General features: G+C 40.8%; 1 protein-coding gene and 1 pseudogene across 4 annotated transcripts; both read right to left on the bottom strand.

Annotated features, from left to right (window-relative positions):
- Positions 1-2898: 2898 nt before the first annotated feature.
- On the bottom strand, positions 2899-18478 carry LOC122700479 (annotated as a pseudogene).
- On the bottom strand, positions 12144-22459 carry LOC122700480 (hepatitis A virus cellular receptor 1-like). 4 transcript variants are annotated; one of them, XM_043913392.1, is made up of 4 exons: positions 22197-22459; positions 17861-17918; positions 15503-15835; positions 12144-12691 (listed from the first exon to the last, which is right to left on the bottom strand). In XM_043913392.1, the coding sequence occupies exons 2-4, from the start codon at positions 17904-17906 to the stop codon at positions 12672-12674; spliced, it is 399 nt and encodes a 132-aa protein (XP_043769327.1). In that variant the 5' UTR covers positions 17907-17918; positions 22197-22459; the 3' UTR covers positions 12144-12671. The 4 variants fall into 4 exon arrangements, with proteins under 4 accessions (XP_043769327.1, XP_043769329.1, XP_043769328.1 ...); XM_043913394.1 differs by having other exon boundaries at positions 22221-22459; XM_043913393.1 differs by having other exon boundaries at positions 17861-18056; positions 22221-22458.
- Positions 22460-23537: the final 1078 nt, after the last annotated feature.

Here is a 23537-nt window from a genome sequence, read left to right as displayed (position 1 = left end):
ATTCTGACAGGTATGAGGTGATATTTTATTGTGGTTTTAATTTGCATTTCCCTGAAGATTAGTGACTAGTGGCCACAGGAGTAGAAAAAGTCAGTTTTTATTCCAGTCCCAAAGAAGGGCAATGCCAATAATTGTTCAAACTACCCCACAATTGCACTCATCTCACACGCTAGCAAAGTAATGTTCAAAATTCTCCAAGACAGGCTTCAACAGTATGTGAACCATCAACTTCCGAATGTTCAAGCTGCATTTAGAAAAGGCAGAGGAACCACAGATCAACTTGTCAACATCTGTTGGAACATAGAAAAAGCAAGAGAACTCCAGAAAATCATCTACTTCTGCTTTATGGATTATGCCAAAGACTTTGACTGTGTAGATCACAACAAACTGTGAAAAATTCTTCAAGAGATGGGAATACCAGACCACCTGACCTGCCTCCTGAGAAATCTGTACGCAGGTCAGGAAGCAACAGTTAGAACTGGACATGGAACAGCCGACTGGTTCCAAATGAAGAAAGGAGTACATCAAGGTTGTATATTGTCACCCTGCTTATTTAACTTATATGCAGAGTACATAATGTGAAATGCTGGACTGGTTGAAGCACAAGCTGGAATCAACACTGCCGGGAGAAACATCAACAACCTCAGATATGCAGATGACACCACCCTTATGGCAGAAAGTGAAGAGGAGCTAAAGAGCCTCTTGATGAAAGTGGAAGAGACGAGTGAAAAAGTTGGCTTAAAGCTCAACATTCAAAAAACTAAGATCACGGCAACCAGTCCCATCACTTCATGGTAAATAGATGAGGAAACAATGGAAACAGTGACAAACCTTATTTTCTTGTACTCCAAAATCATGACTGCAGCCATGAAATTAAAAGACGCTTGCTCCTTGGAAGAAAAGTTATGACCCAACTAGACAGCATATTAAAAAGCTGAGACATCACTCTGCCAGCAAAGGTCCATCTAGTCAAAGCTATGGTTTTTCCAGTAGTCACATATGGATGTGAGAGTTGGACTATAAAGAAAGCTGAGTGGTAAAGATTTGATACTTGTGCACTGTGGTGTTGGAGAAGACTCTTGAGAGTTCGTTAGACAGGAAGGAGATCAAAGCAGTCAATCTTCAAGGAAATCAGTCCTGAATATTCATTGGAACGACTGATGCTGAAGCTGAAACTCCAATACTTTGGCCACCTGATGCGAAGAACTGACTCACTGGAAAAGACCCTAATGCTGGGAAAGATTGAAGCCAGGAGGAGGAGGGGGCAACAGAGGATGAGATGGCTGGATGGCATCAGCGACTCGATGGACATGAGTTTGAGTAAACTCTGGGAGTTGGTGAGGGACAGGGAAGCCTGGCGTGCTGCAGTCCATGGGGTCACAAAGAGTCAGACACGACTGATCTACTGAACAACACACTCAAAAAATGAAGGAATCAGTTTTGCTGGGCATTCATTTCAGAGTCTCTCCCTTCCTAGACATAAGTACTCAATCTAGATAAAAATAGGCTCTTTCTTTCAAAGCCTGTTTCTTCCTTCATTGACTCTCTCTTTTACATCAGGAACAGTTTGCACACTGCCAGCCGTGCTGTCCAATGGCTGGGCTGTGTGCTCATCCTCACCACCTCCCAGCGAGAACGCCAGATCAGGAGTTAAGTGAGCTGGAACTGGGAGTCCTCGGAGACCAGCTGCGAGCTCTGGAGTAGGTTCTGCCCAGCCTGGACTCCCCCTTCCTGCTGTGTCCAATGAAGCTGTCTAGAATTCACTGTCTCTCTAAAGCCTCTGCCATCTCTCTAAGCCTGAGGACAGCTTTCTCATCCTCTCTGCACTCGGTCTATGAAAGGGGCAAAAGTCCTCAGGGTTGGAGAGACCCCTGCCTGCTTTCCCTCCTGTGTTTCTTGCCCCAGTGCATTCACAACAGGAAATTATGCAGCACTGAGAAATTGGTACTCATAGAACTTTCCAAACCTCTCCCAGATCAAGTGAAGTTAAATCTGGATACTTAACCTTTCTGGCCTATACCAAATCCCTCCAGCTACACCGAGCAACTTCTCCTTGAAATAAAAAAGGGATACAGTCACAAAAGATAAGTTAATCCTAAGCCTCTTCCAAAGGACCTTCCCTCACCCCTGATAGAGCCAAACGATTAGCCCAGGTTGGCAGATGATCAGCAAAAATTCCAAGTAAGAAGAGAAAACATTCAAATGTTAGAGATTTTAGCCTGTTGTTCTGCAAGTTCCATATCTTAGCCCACAATTTTGTTTTTTCTTTAAGTTTGAGCCAACTAATATATAAATGAAAACATTTTACATAAAAATTCAGATATATTTCTCTCAAAAAAATCTGAAGACCTACCTGTGCTCAGACTCCATCACCTTGCTGACATATAATACCACTGCCTCTTTACCCTCTTCCCATTGTTTCCCCAACATGTCACCAAGGGAGAATGTGCTTCGTCATGCTTGTACCGCCTTTCTGTTGTTGTTTTAAGGCAGAAGAAAATCTGTATCCACACTGGTAAAGCCAGATATACATCAAATGGACTGATCAAGACAAATGGAAAATGGTGTTTTTCTAAGAGGAAGAAGAGAACATTGCTTCTTGTGTAAGCAAATGTGAACCCACATGAATGTTTTATCTGCCTTCCCCTGTGAACATTTAAATTTGAGAGAATTTGGGAAGCTTAGGTGTGGGCTTTCCTGGTGGTTCAGATGGTAAAGAATCCACCTGAAATGCAGGAGACCCAGGTTCAATCCCAGCTTTGGGAAGAGTCCCTGGAGAAGGGAATGGCTACCCACTCCTATATTCCTTTTTTTTTTTTTTTTCTCTTTTTTGTATTTTCACATTTTATTAGCTACAGTATAGACCCTGCTTCCTCTCCCAAACCCCCCAGGACAGGGTCAGGCCTTCCCAGGAGCCCCTGCCTCGCCGCCTGTGCCCGCTGAAACTCCTGCTGCAGCTAAGCAACTGTCTCTCTGTTGTTCTGACTGCCGCTCTAGGTCCAGGAGCTGGGATTCATATCACTTAATCTCAGCCGTGATGTAGTCCAGCCTTTTCCCCACTGTGGCCCGAGCCTCCCCCAGCTCCTCTTTGACCAACACGCGCCCCAGAAGTTTAAACACCAAGTTGGACCCATCCAGCAGGGCCATTTCCTCCTTCATGATATTATTTTCTGTTAGTTGTGCCTCTAGTTTCTGCCTCCCTGACATGGATTTACTCAAGTCCTTCTGCAGCTATTGATATTTCTCCACTTATCCCTGCAGCTTCTTCTGGATTAGCTCAGTCATGGCGGGGACGAAAGCCCCCGGCCTCAGGGAGTGGCAGGCGAGACGGAACCCCGAACCCCTCAGCCGAACCGCTTCCCGACTCATGCTCTCCCTTCAGTATTGGTCCCCACCCCTATATTCTTGCCTAGAGAATTCCATGGACAGAGGAGCCTGGCGGGCTACAGTCCATGGGGTCACGAAGAATTGGACATGACTGAAGTGACTTAGCATATAGAGTATGAAAAGACAATACTGACACCCAGTGGTCCATTAACCAGCTCCCGTTCAATGTCCTAAATTCCTGAGGAGGGCTGGGTACTCAGACTCAGACAGAACTGTCTTCAGGTTCTAGAAATATAGGAAAGAAAAGACCACCAGTAGCTAATGACAATAAAGCAAACAAATAAAAATAGCATGCACTGTTTTGTCTTCTAAACCTTTCTGATGGGGATCTGGCTAAATCTTGCTTTGGCTCAACTATCTCCACTATACCAAAAGCATTTGTATTCAACAATGTATTTCTCTTACAAAACGGAGACAATTATGCTTTTGAAAATGCAAGACTTCTTCCCCAAGAGGTAAAAGCTCAAAACCCCTGATATCTTCCATAATGATTTCTTTTGTTTATTAATTAGTCTTCTAGGCACTGAAAAGTAAATAATAAATACCTAAGATTATGCATGTGTGCCGGTCGCTTAGTTGTGTCAGATTCTATGTGACCGTATGGACTGTAGCCTGACAGGGTCCTCTGCCCAGGGGATTTCCAGGCCAAGAAGACTGGAGTAGGTAACCATTTCCTCCTCCAGGGGATCTTCCTGACCCAGGGGTCAAATCCCTGTCTCCTGGATCTCCTGCATCGCAGGCAGACTCTTTACCACCTACCCATCAGGGAAGCCCCTAAGATTATTAGGACAGAGAATCTGTTAGACTTCTTTGTGAACCTCCCACCACAGCCCCAAATCCTTCAATCTGGACTAATAGTGAGGTTACCACAGGAAGGAGAGCTGAGGCAGAACTGGCAGAAGAATCCATTTTGAGAGCCTCTTTTATTTCCGATGGGCTAATAGTCACCAGAGTTTTAAAATCAGTAAGATCTAAAATATAATCTTTGATAACATTTAGTCTGACTGCTGAATGAAAGAAAAATAAGTTAAAAATATATTTTAATAATTATTGTTTCACATCTAAAGCCTTTGAGAAAAAAAAAAAAAAGCAACCTGGTCTTCCAATCATAAGCTGACATCTCAATGTAATACTCTAAATTGGACTTCAGAATAATAGCACTGTTGAGAAATGTAGGAAGACATGATACAAATTAAAAAATATCTAAAGTTCCTGCCATTTTATTAGAGGAAAAATCACCAGCTCGTATCATGGCATAAATGAAAGGCTCAAGACACATGTTCAGGTCTACATAGAGGGAACAGATTCAGAGAGTCTCTCTTCTCTCAGAAACAACAAAATCAAGAAAATCGACAGTGCTGAAAAGAAATCAGCCACAACCAAACAAGGAAATCAAACATCAAGGTCTCTACAAGGCAGAAGGAAGGAAGAAGACTGGCTTCTGTCCTATCCCCAGAGGGCAGTGAAAGTCCTAAGAATGTTCCTCAGTATTCCCAAATTGGACAGGAAATGCAAGAAAAATGATATCCTTTTTGTCTCTTTTGACCTCAAGGAAGTAATTAGAGCTTCTCATACAGCTCAATTGGTAAAGAATTTGCCTGCAATGCAGGAGACGGGGTTTCGATTCCTGGGTTGGGAGGATCGCCTGGAGAAAGAAATGGCAACCCACTCCAGTATTCTTGCCTGGAGAATCCCATGGACAGAGGAGCCTGGCAGGCTATAGTCCATGGGGTAGCAAAGAGTAGGACACAACTTAGGGACTAAACCACAACCACCAAGTGTTTAGAAATAACATTGGTTAGGAGAAAGAAAAGGAAGTGAACAGTCACATGATCCACTGGTGCAGAATCATAGGCTACTGAACTCTACGCTCAACTGAAGGAATCGTCTAGAAGGTATCACCCTATGCTTCATTAACTGGAGCAATCCCAGGCATGGGACAGAAAATGAAATTTAAGGAAAAGGAACAGAAACCAGTACCTCTAAGAAAGACTGCACCAACCCCAGGTGAATCCTTCCCCCATCACACACACAGAATAGAGAGAGGGAGAGGGAACACAGGGCTTGAGCCTTTCAGCTGTAGCTGGAAGATAAGTCAAGTCTCAGGTAATGGTGGAAAGAGGGTGGGGAGAATTCTCTCAGGCTGTAGGTAGTCTGCAGAGCAGCTATTTTAAGCAAGAGTCATGCAACAGGGATTGAGGTTTTAATGTAAAAATACCTAAGAAAATACAGCATGAGAAAGAAATTTAAAAGATTAATATTTCGGTTTCACAGAAAACATACCCCAAGGATCATTCCCAAGTGCTTTGTCCAGTGGAAAAGATTAATGAGAATAAGATTATTTGAAAGCAATAAACAGAATATAAAACCTCTCAAAGTCCAACCAATAAATCTACAGAATTAAATATAAAGGGATATGGCCAATGGAAGGAAAGAACTTAATAACCCAACTAAAATAATACTGTTTTAGAACTAATGAATACATTAGAAACAGCAAGAAAGAGAATGGGTAAAAATTGAAAGAGAAATTCAGGTCATAGAAGAAAGACAAGGTAATCATAGATATGGAGGGGGGAAATGAAGTTTATGAAGAGCAGATGTTACATAAGAGAAAGTTCTTTTTATATTCTTTTTAAACTTATTTTTTATTAGAGTATAGCTGATTTAAAATGCTGTATTAGTTTTCTGTTGAACAGCAAAGAGAATATATACACACATATATACACTCAATTTTAGATTCTTTTCCGATATAGGTCATTAGAGTATTGAGTAGAATTCTCTCTGCTATACAGTAGGTTCTTATTATTTATCAGTTTTATATGTAAAAGTGTTGGGGTGGCGACCGAGAGCGCCAGGCTGCGACGGCGCAGGAGCAGCGCAGAGGAGCTTCCCCAGGCCAGAGACCAGGGGCAGCGGCCAAGAGCATCAACCCCACCTCCAAGGAGCGGTGGCTGCGCAGGCGCAGGAGGGCCGAGAGGAGCTACTCTGCGTTCAAGGTCAGAAGGGGCGGCCTTGAGAAGATACCCCTCGTCCAAGGTAAGGAGCAGCGGCTGCGCTTTGCTGGAGCAGCCGTGAAGAGCTACACCACATCCAGGGTAAGAGAAACCCAAGTAAGATGGTAGGTGTTGCGAAACGGCATCAAAGGGCAGATACACTAAAACCATAATCAGGGAAAACTAGCCAATCTGCTCACACAGACCACAGTCTTGTCTAACTCAATGAAACTAAGCCATGCCGTGTGGGGCCACCCAAGACGGACGGATCATGGTGGAGAGGTCTGACTGAATGTGGTCCACTGGAGAAGGGAATGGCAAACCACTTCAGTATTCTTGCCTTGAGAACCCCATGAACAGTATGAGAAGGCAAAATGATAGGATACTGAAAGAGGAACTCCCCAGGTCAGTAGGTGCCCAATATGCTACTGGAGGTCAGTGGAGAAATAACTCCAAAAGAATAAAGGGATGGAGCCAAAGCAAAAACAATACTCAGTTGTGGATGTGACTAGTAATAGAAGCAAGGTCCGATGCTGTACAGAGCAATATTGCAAAGGAACCTGGAATGTTAGGTCCATGAATCAAGGCAAATGGGAAGTGGCCAAACAGGAGGTGGCAAGAGTGAATGTTGACATTCTAGGAATCAGCGAACTAAAATGGACTGGAATGGGTGACTTTAACTCAGATGACCATTATATCTGCTACTTTGGGCAGGAATCCCTTAGAAGAAATGGAGTTGCCATCATGGTCAACAAGAATCTGAAATGCAGTACTTGGATGCAATCTCAAAAATGACAGAATGATTTCTGTTCATTTCCAAGGCAAACCATTCAATATCATGGTAATCCAAGCCTATGCCCCAGCCAGTAATGCTGAAGAAGCTGAAGTTGAATGGTTCTATGAAGACCTACAAGACCTTTTAGAACTAACACCCAAAAAAAATGTCCTTTTCATTATAGGGGACTGGAATGCAAAAGTAGGAAGTCAAGAAACACCTGGAGTAACAGGAAAATTTGGCCTTAGAGTACAGAATGAAGCAGGGCAAAGGCTAATAGAGTTTTGCCAAGAGAACGCACTGGTCATAGCAAACACCCTCTTCCAACAACACAAGAGAAGACTCTACACATGGACATCACCAGATGGTCAACACCGAAATCAGATTGATTATATTCTTTGCAGCCAAAGATGGAGAATCTCTATGCAGTCAGCAAAAACAAGACTGGGCGCTGTCTGTGGCTCAGATCATGAACTCCTTATTGCCAAATTCAGACTTAAACTGAAGAAAGTAGGGAAAACCACTAGACCATTCAGGTATGACCTAAATCAAATCCCTTATGACTATACAGTGGAAGTGAAAAATAGATTTAAGGGACTAGATCTGATAGACAGCCTGATGAACCATGGACAGAGGTTCATGACATTGTACAGGAGACAGGGATCAAGACCATCCCCATGGAAAAGAAATGCAAAAAAGCAAAATGGTTGTCTGAGGAGGCATTACAAATAGCTGTGAAAAGAAGAGAAGCAAAAAGCAAAGGAGAAAAGGAAAGATATTCCCATCTGAATGCAGAGTTCCAAAGAATAGCAAGGAGAGATAAGAAACCCTTCCTCAGCAATCAGTGCAAATAAATAGAGGAAAACAACAGAATGGGAAAGACTAGAGATCTCTTCAAGAAAATTAGAGATAAGAAGCGAAAATTTCACACAAAGATGGGTTCGATAAAGGACAGAAATGGTATGGACCTAACAGAAGCAGAAGATATCAAGAAGAGGTGGCAAGAATACACAGAAGAACTGTACAAAAAAGATCTTCACTACCCAGATAATCACAATGGTGTGGTCACTCACCTAGAGCCAGACATCCTGGAATGTGAAGTCAAGTGGGCCTTAGAAAGCATCACTATGAACAAAGCTAGTGGAGGTGATGGAATTCCAGTTGAGCTATGTCAAATCCTGAAAGCTGATGCTGTTAAAGTGCTGCACTCAATATGCCAGCAAATTTGGGAAACTCAGCAATGGTCACAGGACTGGAAAAGGTCTTTCTGCCATTAAAGTGTTATCATCTGCATATCTGTGGTTGCTGATATTTCTCCAGGCAATCTTGATTCCAGCTTGTGAGTCATCCAGCCCAGCATTTCCTATGATGTACTTCTCATGTAAGTTGATGAAGCAAGATGACAATATACAGCCTTGACATACTCCTTTCCCAATTTTGAGCTGGTCAGTTTTCATTCCAATCTCTAAGAAAGGCAATCCCAAAGAATACTCAAACTACCGCACAATTGCACTCATCTCACGCGCTACTAAAGTAATGCTCAAAATTCTCCAAGCCAGGCTTCAGCAATATGTGAACTGTAAACTTCCAGATGTTCAAGCTGGTTTTAGAAAAGGCAGAGGAACCAGAGATCAAATTGCCAACATCTGCTAGATCATGGAAAAAGCAAGAGAGTTCCAGAAAAACATCTATTTCTGCTTTATTGACTACGCCAAAGCCTTCGACTGTGTGGATCACAACAAACTGTGGAAAATTCTGAAAGAGATGGGAATACCAGACCACCTGACCTGCCTCTTGAGAAACCTATATGCAGGTCAGGAAGAAACAGTTATAACTGGACATGGAACAACAGACTGGTTCCAAATAGGAAAAGGAGTACGTCAAGGCTATATATTGTCACCCTGCTTATTTAACATATATGCAGAGTACATCATGAGAAACGGTGAGCTGGAAGAAGCACAAGCTGGAATCAAGATTGCCAGGAGAAATATCAATAATCTCAGATATGCAGAGGACACCACCTTTAGGGCAGAAAGTGAAGACGAACTGATGAAAGGAAAGAGGAGAGTGAAAAAGTTGGCTTAAAGCTCAATATTCAGAAAACTAACATCATGGCATCTGGTCCCATCACTTCATGGGAAATAAATGGGGAGACAGTGGAAACAGTGTCAGACTTTATTTTTTTGGGCTCCAAAATCACTGTGGGTGGTGATTGCAGCCATGAAACTAAGAGACCCTTACTCCTTGAAAGGAAAGTTATAACCAACCTAGACAGTATATTAAAAAGCAGAGACATTACTTGGCCAACAAAGGTCCGTCTGGTCAAGGCTATGGTTTTTCCAGTGGTCATGTATGGATGTGAGAGTTGGACTGTGAAGAAAGCTGAGCGCCAAAAAATTGATGCTTTTGAACTGTGGTGTTGGAGAAGACTCTTGAGAGTCCCTTGGACTGCGAGGAGATCCAACCAGTCCATCCAGAAGGAGATCAGTCCTTGGTGTTCATTGGAAGGACTAATGTTGAAGCTGAAACTCCAGAACTTTGGCCACCTCATGCGAAGAGTTGACTCATTGGAAAAGACCCTGATGCTGGGAAAGATGGAGGGCAGGAGGAGAAGGGGATGAAAGAGGATGAGATGGTTGGATAGCATCACTGACTCGACGGACATGGGTTTGAGTGAACTCTGGGAGTTCAGATTCTCCATTGATTCAGAGGTAAAGAATCCCCTTGCAATTCAGGAGCTGTGGCAAGAGCCCCAGGTTGATTCCTGGGTCAGAAAGATCCCTGGAGAAGGAAATGGCAACCCACTCCTGTATTCTTGCCTGGGAAATCCCATGGACAGAGGAGCCTGGAGGGCTATTGTCCATGGGGTTGCAAAAGAGTCAGATGCAACTTAGTGACTAAATAGCAACAACCTGTTTTTATATCCTTAAGACAGAAAATCTCTGGAGTAGTGCTGTGGTTTAAACTGTGTTCCCCAAAGAAACATACTAAAGTCCTAATTGTTTAGTACCTGTGAATGTGAATTCATTTGTAAATAGTCTTTACGGATCTAGTCAAGTTAAAATGAGATTACACAGTAGGTATAATCTAATCTCTCTTTTCCTTATACAAGAAAACAGGGATATTTGGAAGAGAACCTGTGTGAAGACAGAGAGACCCCTCTGGAAAGACAGCCTAGGGAACTTGGAAGCAGGGATTTGAGCACTGCACCTACAAACCAAGGAGCACCAGGGACTGCCAACCTTCCCCGGGAGCTAGGAGAGGAGAAAGGACAGGAGATGCCCTCAGGGACAATCAACACCACTAAGATCCCTCTTTTCAGCTAGTAGCCTCCAGAACTGTGGGAGAATAAATTTTCATTGTTTCAAATCACTCAGTTTGTGGCACTTTGTTACTGTTACAGATATACCAGGAAACTAATACAAGTAACAATGCCTACAAATGGAACAAAAGAATAAGTTATTTAACTATGTACTAATAAGTACTGTTTAATGAAATCAAATAAACTAGAAAAGTACAGATGGACAGGATATACCATATTCCAGAAAGCCTAAAAGAGCTGATGGACACCAACAACTACCATGGTTAAACAATGAAACTCCAATAATGAAAAAAAAAATTTTTTTTTTCAAACCTGGAGGCAGAAAAAACTCAGAGGCTCTGATAATCTCTGACCCCTTTTCTTGAAGAATAAAATGAAAAATTGTCTCTGATGAAATGATGAAATCCAGTCAATCAAGCAGAAATCAAAATTGACCTCAGCTATGCAGAAGAAGCTCAGACAAAACAATGTAGGATGAGTACTGAACCAATTTAAATGTAGTACTAATAAAAATAACACTGGGAGTTAGGGTTGGGAAATATAAATCTTCATAGAAATTTTATAAATCTTAGCGAAATATTTTAAATATTATAAAATGTATTAAAAAGAAACTATGTTTTGAGGGAAGGACACGAGTCAATGAATACTGGATATAATTCAAATATGAGATTAAAAAATAATGAATCTAAACTGTTTAATGTTTCACCTCATTTTCTTTTTTTTTTTTTTAACATTCAACAATTTTTAACAAATAGTGATCAAGACACACACAAAATTAGACATTGTGTTTGACACCAGGAAGCCTTTATGAGTAAGACACAGTCCCTGACTTCCAAGGTTTATATTTTGACAAAAATAATAAATCTGATGTTTGAACTTTATTAGATTTTTATATTGGCATCATCATGGTTATCAGGGCTTGCCAGGTGACTGAATAGTAAAGAATACACCTGCTAATGCAGGGAGACTTGGGAGATGCAGATTCAGTTCCTGGGTCAGAAAAATCCCTTGGAGTAAGAAATGACAAGCCACTCCAGTATTCTTGCCTGGAAAACTCCATGGGCAAGAGAAGCCTGGTGGGCTACAGTCCACAGGGTCACAAAGAGTCAGACACAACTGAGCATGCATGCACATCATAGATAACTCACAACCTAGTATTAAATAGACATTGGTCAAGGTGTTTTATACATGTATTATGGATTCTGTGCAACAGAGCTACAAGAAAAGTAGATTGTTATCCTCTTTATATGCTCTAAGAAATATTTACCTAAAGGTCATTAACTTCAAGCTCACCTCCACTTCTTTCTGTCAAATTCTCCTAAAATTCAATTTAATAGTTGTTTTGTGTGCATGAATGAAACAGGAAGAGGAAAAGAAGAAGGACGGGAACAGAAAAACTGGAATCCAACTTCAGCCCAACTATTCATTAGCCGTGTGAGGTCCTTCATTTTATGAATCAACTTGAATGGGGATGCCCAGATAGGTGGTAAAATATTATTTCTGTACATATCTGGAGGGTATCTCTGGAAGAGATTAACATTTGAATCCGTAGAGTGAAGAAGACCTCCCTCACCAATTCAAGTGAGCATCATCCAACCCATGATCCCAACCAGTGCAGGTGAGCATTATCCAATCTACCCAATAGAACAAAAAAGCAGAGTCAGGGCACATTTTGCTCTCTTTGCTTTAACTGAGACATCCATTTTTTTCCTTCTCTTAGATATCTGCACTCCTGGCTCTCAGGTTTTGGACTCAAATTAGGATGTATTGCCCTCCCCACCCCTAATTTTCAGAAGTTTAGATTTGGAGTAAATTATATCACTGTGTGTCCTGGTTCTCCTGCTTGAGGGGCAGATTATGGGACTTCTCAGCTTCCAATCCCAAAGAAAGGCAATGCCAAAGAATGTTCAAATAACCATACAATTGCACTCATTTCACATTAGAACAAGGTTTTACTGAAATCCTTCAAGCTAGGCTTTAGCAGTACGTGAACAGAGAACTTCCAGATGTACAGGCTGGATTCAGAAAAGGCAGAGGAACTGGAGATCAAATTGCCAACATACGCTAGATCATAGAAAAAGCAAGGGAATTCAAAAAATGTCTACTTCTACTTCATCGACCATGTGAAAGCCTTTAACTGTGGATCACAACAAACTGTGGAATATTCTTGAGGAGATGGGAATACCAGATCACATTACTCGTCTCCTGAGAAACCTGTATGTGGGACAAGAAGCAACATTTAGAACCAGACATGAAACAACGGACTGGTTCAAAATTCAGTTCAGTTCAGTTCAGTCACTCAGTTGTGTCCGACTCTTTGCAACCCCATGGACTGCAGCATACCAGGCCTCCCTGTCCATCACCAACTCCAGGAGTTTACTCAAACTCATGTCCATTGAGTTGATGATGCCATCCAACCATCTCATCCTCTCTCATCCCCTTCTCCTCCTGCCCTCCATCTTTCCCAGCATCAGGGTCTTTTCCAATGAGTCAACTCTTCGCATGAGGTGGCCAAAGTTCTGGAGTTTCAGCTTCAACATTAGTCCTTCCAAAGAACATTCAGGACTGATTTCCTTTAGGATGGACTGGTTGGATCTCCTTGCAGTCCAAGGGACTCTCAAGAGTCTTCTCCAACAACACAGTTTAAAAGCATCAATTTTTCAGCACTCAGCTTTCTTCACAGTCCAACTCTCACATCCATACATGACCACTGGAAAAACCATAGCCTTGACTAGATGGACCTTTGTTGACAAAGTAATGTCTCTGCTTTTTAACATGCTGTCTACGTTGGTCATAACTTTCCTTCCAAGGAGTAAGTGTCTTTTAATTTCATGGCTGCAATCAACATCTGCAGTGATTTTGGAGCCCCCCAAAATAAAGTCTGACACTGTTTCCATTGTCTCTCCATCTATTTGCCATGAATAGATGTGAAGTGATGGGACCCATGAAGTGATGGGACCAGATGCCATGATGTTAGTTTTCTGTCTGTTGAGATTTAAGCCAAATTTTTCACTCTCATCTTTCATTTTCATCAAGAGACTCTTTAGTTCTTCTTCACTTTCTGCCTTATGGGTGGTGTCATCTGCATATCTGAGGTTATTGATATTTCTCCCGGCAATCTTGATTCCAGCTTGTGCTCCTTCCAGTGCAGCGTTTCTCATGATGTACTCTGCATATATGTTAAATAAGCAGGGTGACAATATACAGCCTTGATGTACTCCTTTCCTATTTGGAACCAGTCTGTTGTTCCATGTCCAGTTCTCCCTGTTGCTTCCTGACCTGCATATAGGTTTCTCAAGAGGCAGGTCAGGTGGTCTGATATGCCCATCTCTTTCATAATTTTCCACAGTTTGTTGTAATCCACACAGTCGAAGGCTTTGGCGTAGTCAATAAAGCAGAAATAGATGTTTTTCTGGAACTCTCTTGCTTTTCTGATGATCCAGCAGATGTTGACAATTTGATCGCCAGTTCCTCTGCCCTTTCTAAAACCAGCTTGAACACCTGGAGGTTCTTGGTTCATGTATTGTTGAAGCCTGGCTTGGAGAACTTTGAGCATTACTTTACTAGTGCGTGAGATGAGTGCAATTGTGTGGTAGTTTGAGCATTCTTTGGGTTTGCCTTTCTTAGGGATTGGAATGAAAACTGACCCGCTCAAAATTGGGAAAAGAGTATGTCAAGGCTGTATATTGTCATCCTGCTTCGTCAACTTACATGAGAAGTACATCATAGGAAATGCTGGGCTGGATGACTCACAAGCTGGAATCAAGATTGCCTGGAGAAATATCAGCAACCACAGATATGCAGATGATACCACTTTAATGGCAGAAAGTGACGAGGAACTAAAGAGCCTCTTGATGAAAATGAAAAAGAAGAGGGAAAAGCTGGCTTAAAACTCAACATTCAGAAAACTAAGATTACTACACAGCAAATAGATGGGGGGAAAAGTGGAAATGGTGTCAGATTTCATAGTTTGGGGCTCCAAAATCAATGTGAATGGTGACTTCAACCATGAAATTAAGACACTTGCTCCTTGGAAGAAAAGCTATGACCAACCTAGACAGCATATTAAAAAGCAGAGACCACAATTGGCCAACAAATGTCCATAGAGTTAAAGCTATCCTTTTTCTTGTATGGATGTGAGAGGTGGACTGTAAAGAAAGCTGAGGGCTGAAAAATTGATACTTTTGAACTGTGGTGTTGGAGAAGACTCTCGAGAGTCCCTTGGACAGCAAGGAGATCCAAACAGTCCATCCTAAAGGAAATCAGTCCTGAATATTCATTGGAAGGACTGATGCTGGAGCTGAAACTCTAATACTTTGGCCACCTGATGTGAAAAACTAACTCATTTGAAAAGACCCTGATTCTGGGAAGTATTGATGGTGGGAAGAAAAGGGGACAACAGAGGATGAGATGGTTGGATAGCATCCCTGACTCAATGGACATGAGTTTGAGTAAACTCCTGGAGTTGGTGATGGGCAGAGAGGCCTGGTGTGCTGCAGTCCATGGGGTGGCAAAGAGTTGGACACGACTGAGCGACTGAACTGAACTGAACAATGTATATACAACAAGACTGTGTTGACTGTTGTCAAAATATCTATCTTATATATGTGAAATTCTCTGTAAGTTTTAAAATGTTAAGAAAAAACATTTAACAATTCTTTTAAGATATGATCTAGAGAAAAGGGCAGTTCTTCAAATGGAATAAATTTAGCTCCATGGAAATGTTCACTATACTTCAGTGTGGAACAGTAAATGCATTTTCATTAAGCAACTAGAATTCCTGAAGCATTGCTTTAGGAGATGCTGACTGGAAAGATGCTCTAGCCTATGATCCTGAATCAAGATTAGTCTTAATATTTCACTCCAGACAAATACAAGTTATTCTACTGAAGATTTATTAGAAAACAAAACTATAAGAACCTCTTGTTTCCCTATTAAAGGAAGGGGAAGTTAATATCAAACAGAAAACTCTTATCTCTGGGAACCTACAGAAAGTGATCAAAGGAAGTAGGAACACAAACTCACCTGTCCATATATTCAACTCTTGAATGATTTCTATATCATTGAACCACCCTCTTTTCTCAATACGGCAGCAATACAAGCCACTGTCAGATGGGACAGCATTCTCTATGGTCAAAGACAAATCCCTTTCACCAATATTTCCTTTTAGTTGATAACGTCTGTCCTTCTGAAAACTGACTTTGTATCCATCAGTCCAGATGATGTTACTTCCACAGCTCAGCAAAGAACATTCCCCTCGGCCCCAGCATGCGGTTGTGATTTCTCCAGTATATGAGCAGGGTAGCCTGACAGACTGACCCTCTACTCCAGTCACTTGATGGTAAGAGGTTACACCATCTGTAAATAAAGAGAAACCAGAGCATGAGAACATGCGGTCTCAATATTTTAATTTTAATAAGTTTAATTTTTTTCATATAGCTTATTTGGTTTGAAATTATGTGACTGTATCTTGAGTTTTTAGAATTTAGTATAAGCAAATTTCCATGTTAACATGTTCTTCAGCAGCATCACTATTTACTAGATGTGATTGAAGATGAAAGATCATAGAAACATTTTTCTTGCTTGATGAAAACATCCTATACTTCACAATAGGACAGATTTTCTAGAGAAAATATCAGGATAAAAGTCAAATATATGTTCAGCCTTTTTGGTGAATATGATCAAAATTTTTTCCAAAAGATTTGATTGAAACAAATGACATCTAGTAATGCATGATTATGTGGCTATTCATCCTGTACTTGACTGGTGTCTGTTTATTAAATATGTAAAACATACTGGTGGCTTTTCCTTTCTCTTAGATTCAATCACTGTCTTAACTGAAATCTGGTTTTGAAACTATATTGCACTCAAAGTTTTGATTTTCAATTTTTATTTGAATTTTCCAATGGCCATTGAACATAGGCACTTCATAATATCCTCCTTTATTTAAATTTTAAAAAACAGGTCTAATATTTTATTAAACATCATTGACTAGAAGGCAGAAGTCTTGTAAACTCTTTTGAAGTCAGTTCTTAGTAAAATGAGTTTATAATACTTTTAGGAGAAATCAAGTCTTATGGGCTTTAGGGTCATTCCAAAAAATTCAAGCAGGGATCCTTTCTTGAGCAATGTACAATGAATCACAGTCCACTTAACCCAGGCAAAACCAAAGAATTGGAGAACATTCAGTAAAATACAAAATTTTGCCTCTTAGAAACAAACAGGCAGGAAAACTCTCACCTGTGGCAGTGGCTTAAACACCCTGCATTGGCAAAAAGTTCCTGAAACAAACATGAGATTTAACAGCTAATCATAGTCAGGACTTCCCTGGTGGCTCAGACGGTAAAAAGCGTCTGCCTACAATGCGGGAGACCTGGGTTTGATCCCTGGATCAGGAAGATCCCCTGGAGAAGGAAATGGCAAATCACTCCAGTACTCTTGCCTAGACAATCCCATGGACGGATGGAGGAGCCTGGTAGGTTATAGTCCATGGGGTCGCAAAGAGTCCAAAAGGACTGAGCAACTTCACTTTCACTTTCATAGTTAGGACTGGGCTGTGAGTCTGGGAAATGCTTTGGGAATAAGACATTCATTGTTACATAGTATAAGAGTATTTTCTTCACTGGAATTCTGATAATACTTAATTTTGCTTAATATCATTTTGGGATCACAAAGCTAATGCATATTAATTTTAAAAATTTGTTATAGAAGTATAATTTTAAATTGTACTTTTATTCATATTCCACCTCTAAAGATTGTTTTTAAATTTTAGGATATATCTATCACTAATTTTCTTCCCTCTCTCATAGAATGTTTTGAATTAAAATATTTTATCTAATTAAAAAAAATTTTCCCATATAGCACAGATGGGGAATCTTAGTTCCCCAATGAGGGATGGAACCTACACCCACTTCATTGGAATATGGAGTCTTAAGCCAATGGAAAACAGGGAAGGTAACATATTTTCTTTTTTAAAGAAATAGTTGCATATGGTTAAAAAAATAAAAAAGCACAGAATGGTACAATAAAGGACTCGTCTCCTTCCCATCCAGCCCCATTTCTTCTTCCTGTTCCCTTCCATGCCATGATAACAATGGTTACTGTTTACTACATACACATGAGTAGCTCATGCATACACATGAACACCACAAATGGCAGCATATGCACTGTATCATGCCTTGTTCATCTAGCTATAGATTTTATAATTCTTAGTGTTTAAGCAATTTCTTTGGCTTAAGGTTTCAGCCTTGTTCTTTGCTCACTAGTTGACCCCGTTATTTTTAAACAATGCCCTAGAAATCTACCCTGCTTGACCATACCTACATACCCTCTACATTCCCCCATCCTCAGGGCTTCCAAAGCACAGCCCACCTGTTCACCTACCTGTCAGAAGGAGTAGGAGGCCCAGGATGGCTACCCAAGGGTGCATGATGCTATTGGCCTGAAGGAAAGAGAAGGTTTTCTGGTTTGTATGCTTCCAGGCAGATGGTATCAGATTGGACACCACTAGGTGCCTTTCCAGGGGTTCCAAATAGCTCAGGTTCCTTATGCCTCAGCACAGAAACAATTGAGCCAGAGCCTGAGGGATGATAGATGAGAAGTGATCCATTAAAATAGGATGCTTGTAAGACTTACAAGGAGACAGGTGACCACTGTGCTGCCTCAAGTACTTGTGAGTTACATTTGTATAACCGAAGGAAGAAAGAGAGGGGAGAAGACCAGCTTCCTTTTCACTGCTAGTCTTCTTGGATGGGAGAATGTTTGATTCTGGATGGTGCATCCGGCACTGTCATGGCACTATGGAAAAATTATTCCAGGTCTCAGGACAGTGAGGGTTGTTCAGTTTGAAATGTCACATATCCAACTCTGGCAAATGTTTTAATCTCTACAAATATCAGTTTCCTCTCCTCTATAATGAATATAATAATAGAATCACCCCAAACATCTGGACAAGGGTTCACAACAAGATAATGCTCTGAAAACATCAAACCCAGCCCTTTCCTATAATAAGCACCCAGTAGCTATTGTTTATTATCAACAACTCCAAGAATAATAGTCTGATATTATTATAATAGTCTGATATATTGATAGTCTGGAATGCTCCCCTATGAGATGTTACATACGAAAGCTTCAGCATAGTGGCAAGTCCCTATTCAGCACTTACACTGTATCATCACAGTAATGATTATTTGATAAGAGGGAGGTGCCAGTCATCAGACACTGTTGAGACCTGCACGACAACAGGGTTTCCGAAAGCGCAATACGGCAAGAGAATATGAAACAAGACACAAGAATTCAGAGAAAGGTGAGGATCAGGGGACCAACACTGCTCCAAGGTGAAGGTGCTGAAACTGAATCCAAGCCAGCTTTATTATACTTTCAGCCATGAATGAAAGAATATGCGGGGAGTTAAACTATAACTCATGTGGCCTTTGGAGCCAAAGAACAAAATGAACACTAACCACTGAGTAATTAGGAAACAGTAATCAATAACAAATCAGTAACTAAGACTAATATTCTTATCTAGAGATTTTCCACCAGATATGTAAAACATGTGACTCTGAGACGCCCATTGAAAAACAGGCTGGGGTCAGTCTTCTGACCCCAAGATCATATTTGTTTTCAAGATTATGAACTGTTCCCTCTGGACTTGTTCCAAGAGTCTCATGCCTTATAGCATCCAGTTTATCAATAATTATAAATTTCTTTTGCGGCCCTTGCCAGGGCCTGCTTTTCTTTTATTCTTCCTATCTCCTACATCTCCCCCTTTTTGATTTTGCACATGATGAGAAATGGTGAGAAATGCTTGTTGCTGTTGTTGGCTTCATTGTCTCTTGATCATTCTTCTCCAGGCTATACAGAAAAATAAACACATAATTAATAGCAGTCCCATAACCAGAGCAATTCCATATCCAACTGTCTTGATCTGTTTTAAGGGATTAAGAGAAAAAGATTATTAGCAACAGTATCAAGAAAACCTGATCCAGAAATTACACAAAGATTTTTATTAAAAGCTTTTAATATATCTTGTTGTAGATATTGAATATCTACAGAAATATTATCTTGGTTCAATTGGTGTTGTTTAACTTTATCCCATTTGAATTGAGTCTTATTATATTTGAAAGCCGTTACACAAAAGGAAGTATAGTTCCAATCACATCTTAGTCTCACCTGTTTTTGTAAACTGACTAGTTGATACCCTAATAAAATAACAGATTTTTGAAGGTCGGCCACTTGGGAGGCCAACTTTCCATCAATTTTTTGTTGAGTGGTCCAAAGAAAATTGGCATCTTTATGCCATTCTTATACAAAATGAACTGTTTGACAGATTTATGAAGAGCCATTCCGGCTATGGCTGCCGTAGTGGTAATAGCTATAATGCCTAAGATGGCAGCAATTAGCAATCCCAGAAAATGTTTAACACGTTTAAGATTTTTCAATATTTCTTCAATAACATACAATGCAGGGCTTTCTTGCCAAGGTCATTGTAAATCGACTGGAACCCATAGCCAGGTCTGGTTTTGAGAATGTAAATACTCTGCCAACTTTCATTAAAAGGAATGGTTTTATTTACACATGTATAAAATGAACAGGTAAGACATGTTACTAATCACAAATTGGGATCATATTTTGCTAGTCTGATCATAAAAACAAAAGGAATTCTTACACAAGTCTGAATAGTGTGGGTAGAGATTTTTGTAAAATTAAAGGTAGCTTTTCGGTCATTTAAAATATATTCAGTATATGGTTCCTTCCAAGTGATTAGTTCTTTTAATGCCATGGGTATTTTCCATATTTCATCATGAATAGGATAATGATCTAAAGGAGGCACAGGGGGAGCTAATCCTATCCCATGCCATATGAGGGGTTGACTAGCATAAGTACTAATTGTCTTATCTTTATATACCCATGGGGAAGACACTTTAGATTCTATAAGTTTGGGGTTCCTCAGGGTCCCCAATCAATAATGGAGCCTTCTGCAACATTTAATAATAAGTGACCTTCTGAGCCTTTGCATAATTTCCATTTAAACCAATTTTCAATACCATGGCTAATTTCAGCAACACAATCAGGAAGATCAGGTGGATTCATCATGCTGGAAGTTTCTTCTTTTTCTAAAAAAGTAAGGGCAGTTAACAGAAAGAGGGAAGTCTTATCATCATTTGATTCTTTGACAACTGACAGCCACTTTTGATACCCTGTTTTAAGACATATACTTCCAAAACCAATACAAATAGGAGTGGCATCAGAGCCAATAGTATAATTTATCAACTGACTACCTTCTTCCTTTATAGTCTTTTTTCATGTGTCCCAATTTTTCATTTTGGTGACATCTCATATCTGTCTTTTTATTAGCTTTAGATAATGCTTGAGCCAGAAGTTGCACTTTATATGGTTCTGACCCAATATCTTGGCAAACTTTAAGATATTCTTCTAGAGGGGCACCCAGTGCTTTGAGAGGCTGAATCACCTTTTTACATTCTGAGTTAGCATTGTCATATGCAAGAACTTGAATCAGCAAATCTCTCAAACCAGGTTGTGCAACTATTTTATTTAACTCTTGACATAACCTGACAATAAAATCTACATAAGGTTCCGCATTTGATTGTTTAATTTGTGTAAATGAAATCAAGGCTTATCTGGGTGGATTTCTTCTCTCCCAGGCTTTTAAACATCCTTCTCACTTGAGTGAGTAACTGATCATCAAATTGTAACTGAGCTTGAATGCCAAAATGTGCCCCACTACCCATTAATTGATCGAGTGTTATATCAACTGGCAGGTTGGCTGTTGCATTTCTGCGAGCTTGTTGATTTGCTTCATCTTGCCACCAGGTCCTAAACTGTAAAAATTCTGAGGTGGATAGACAAGTTCTGGCTATCATTTCCCAATCACAAGGAATTAACTGTTCAGCTTGTGAAAGTCCCTGAATTAGTCCCATGGTATAAGGAGAATTAGTTCCATATTGGGTACATGCCTGTTTTATCTCCTTTATAGTTTTAAATGGTATGGCATTATAATCATAATGCATTCCTCCTTGTGGGAATTGAGGATCTGGTGGGATTTGAGTTACAGCCACAGGGAGAACTAAAGCATCTTCATCCCCCTGCAACTGTGCCATACAAACTCCTTTTGTAAAGGCGTCATTTTGTTAGGCACAGTTATCTGTGGTTTAAAAGCAAATCCATCATCCCAAGGGGTTTCAGGATTGAAAGGAGGGGGCTCGACCAAAGGTGCAGTTGGTCGAGTGACAAAGATCTGTTTTGACTTCTGTCATTCTTTTGGCTCTTCTTTTTCATTTTTATTGTTTCTCTTCCTCATCACCTATGTTATCATATAAATTCATTTCCTCCATTTGTTCTTGTATTTGTTCTCCAGAATCCCCAGAATCCAAGGTTTCAGTTTGCAGCAGTCCTGAAGCTGTGCCAATAAGATTCCCTACTGACCATACAGACAGAAGAATCTTTTTGCCGCGTGGGTAGGCACAGCGCAGGCAACACATAACTTCTTCCCATTCCTCATGCCTCAAAGTCCCTTTATCTGGATCTAGCCAGTAACAATATTTTTCAATGGCAGAAAACAATTCTTTAAAAGAGGAGTAAGATATCTCGACCCCCGAACTTTTTAACAAAGTTTTTAACACTTACATATAGTCACTATGCTAAGAAGGATTTTGCCCCATCTTTACCCTGATTGACAAATCCGCAGGGGTGTACTTACAGCGTACTTTCCTTCTCCGCCTACCTGGCCGGATTTCCCTGTGTTCTCTGCTGCTAGGAGCTAGCCTCACAGGCTGGATTCACTTTTGGGTCCCTGTTTGGGCGCCACTTGTTGAGACCCGCTCAACAAGCAGGGTTTCCAAAAGTACAGTACTGCGAGAGAATATGAAACAAGACACAAGAATTCAGAGAAAAGTGAGGATCGGGGACCAACACCACTACAAGGTGAAGGTGCCGAAACTGAATCCAATCCAGCTTTATTATACTTTCAGCCATGAATGAAAAAATATGCTGGGAGTTAAACTGTAACTCATGTGGCCTTCAGGGCCAAAGAACAAAATGATCATTAACCATTGAGTAATTAAGAAACAGTAATCAATAACAAATCAGTAACTAAGACTAATATTCTTATTTATATATTTTCCACCAGATACATAAAACATGTGACTCTGAGACTCCCGTTGAGAAACAGGCTGGGGTCGGTTTTCTGACCCCAGGATCATATCTTGTTTTCAAGATTATGAACTGTTCCCTCTGGACTTGTTCCAAGAGTCTCATGCCTTATAGCATCCAGTTTATCAATAATCATAAATTTCTTTTGTGGCCCTTACTGGGGCCTGCTTTTCTTTTATTCTCCCTGTCTCCTACAAGACACCAATCCCCACCGAGGCATCTGTAGGTCCACCCAGCCCCACATTTCCAACTTCCTGTTAGACATCACCCAGGGGCACTTCAAACTCAAGATCACCCAAATAATTTTCATTCTTCCTTCTGGGGTTCCTTCACCAGTGAACCCATCACATCACCTACAATCCCAAGTACAGAGAATCAGTTATCCTTCCTTCTTACTCCAGTCACCAGCTCATCTCAATTCCAAGTCCTAATGGCTCTGGCTCTGTCCCTTCTCTGCTGTTACTGCTGCTGTCACTCTAGCTTGTAAACTCCTCTCCTGTCTGAGTAACACCGGGAGCCTCCTGGGGAGCCTCTCTGCCTCCAGGCCTCCTCCTCTCCAATACAGCTTCCACAGTCTTGCCAGCACAACATCTCCAAAAACAGAGCTGAAAGTGCCATTCCCTTCTCCAAACACATGAACAGTTTCTTAGGACCCTGGGGTCAAATCTAAATTCTTCAGTCCATCAATCAAAGCCTTTAACAACCTAGGCTACTCCTAGCTTCCTGTCTCTGTTAGATTAAACTAGACTCTTAATCACAGAGATTCCATGCTCCTATAAGTCCCCCTATCTCTGCTCAGACTGTTACCCCTCCTGTTCACTCTGCTCAATGAAATGTTCTCATCCATGAAGAACCAATTCAAGGATCTTTGAGAGAAATCATCCCGGCC

This window comes from Cervus elaphus, chromosome 9 (assembly GCF_910594005.1).
Source record: "Cervus elaphus chromosome 9, mCerEla1.1, whole genome shotgun sequence".
Classification (NCBI taxonomy): Eukaryota; Metazoa; Chordata; class Mammalia; order Artiodactyla; family Cervidae; genus Cervus; species Cervus elaphus.
The sequence above is the reverse complement of the archived record's forward strand: the minus strand, read 5'-3'. Positions and strand labels throughout refer to the sequence as shown.

Bases quoted from the DNA above. Each gene is read 5' to 3' on its own strand.
- LOC122700480 (XM_043913392.1), bottom strand. From the start codon at position 17,906: ATGCACCCTTGGGTAGCCATCCTGGGCCTCCTACTCCTTCTGACAG. The intron at 15,836-17,860 runs GTAGGTGAACAG...CTTTATTTACAG, and splicing joins CCTCCTACTCCTTCTGACAG to ATGGTGTAACCTCTTACCAT. The intron at 12,692-15,502 runs GTGAGTTTGTGT...TCCCACATACAG, and splicing joins AGAGTTGAATATATGGACAG to GTTTCTCAGGAGACGAGTAA.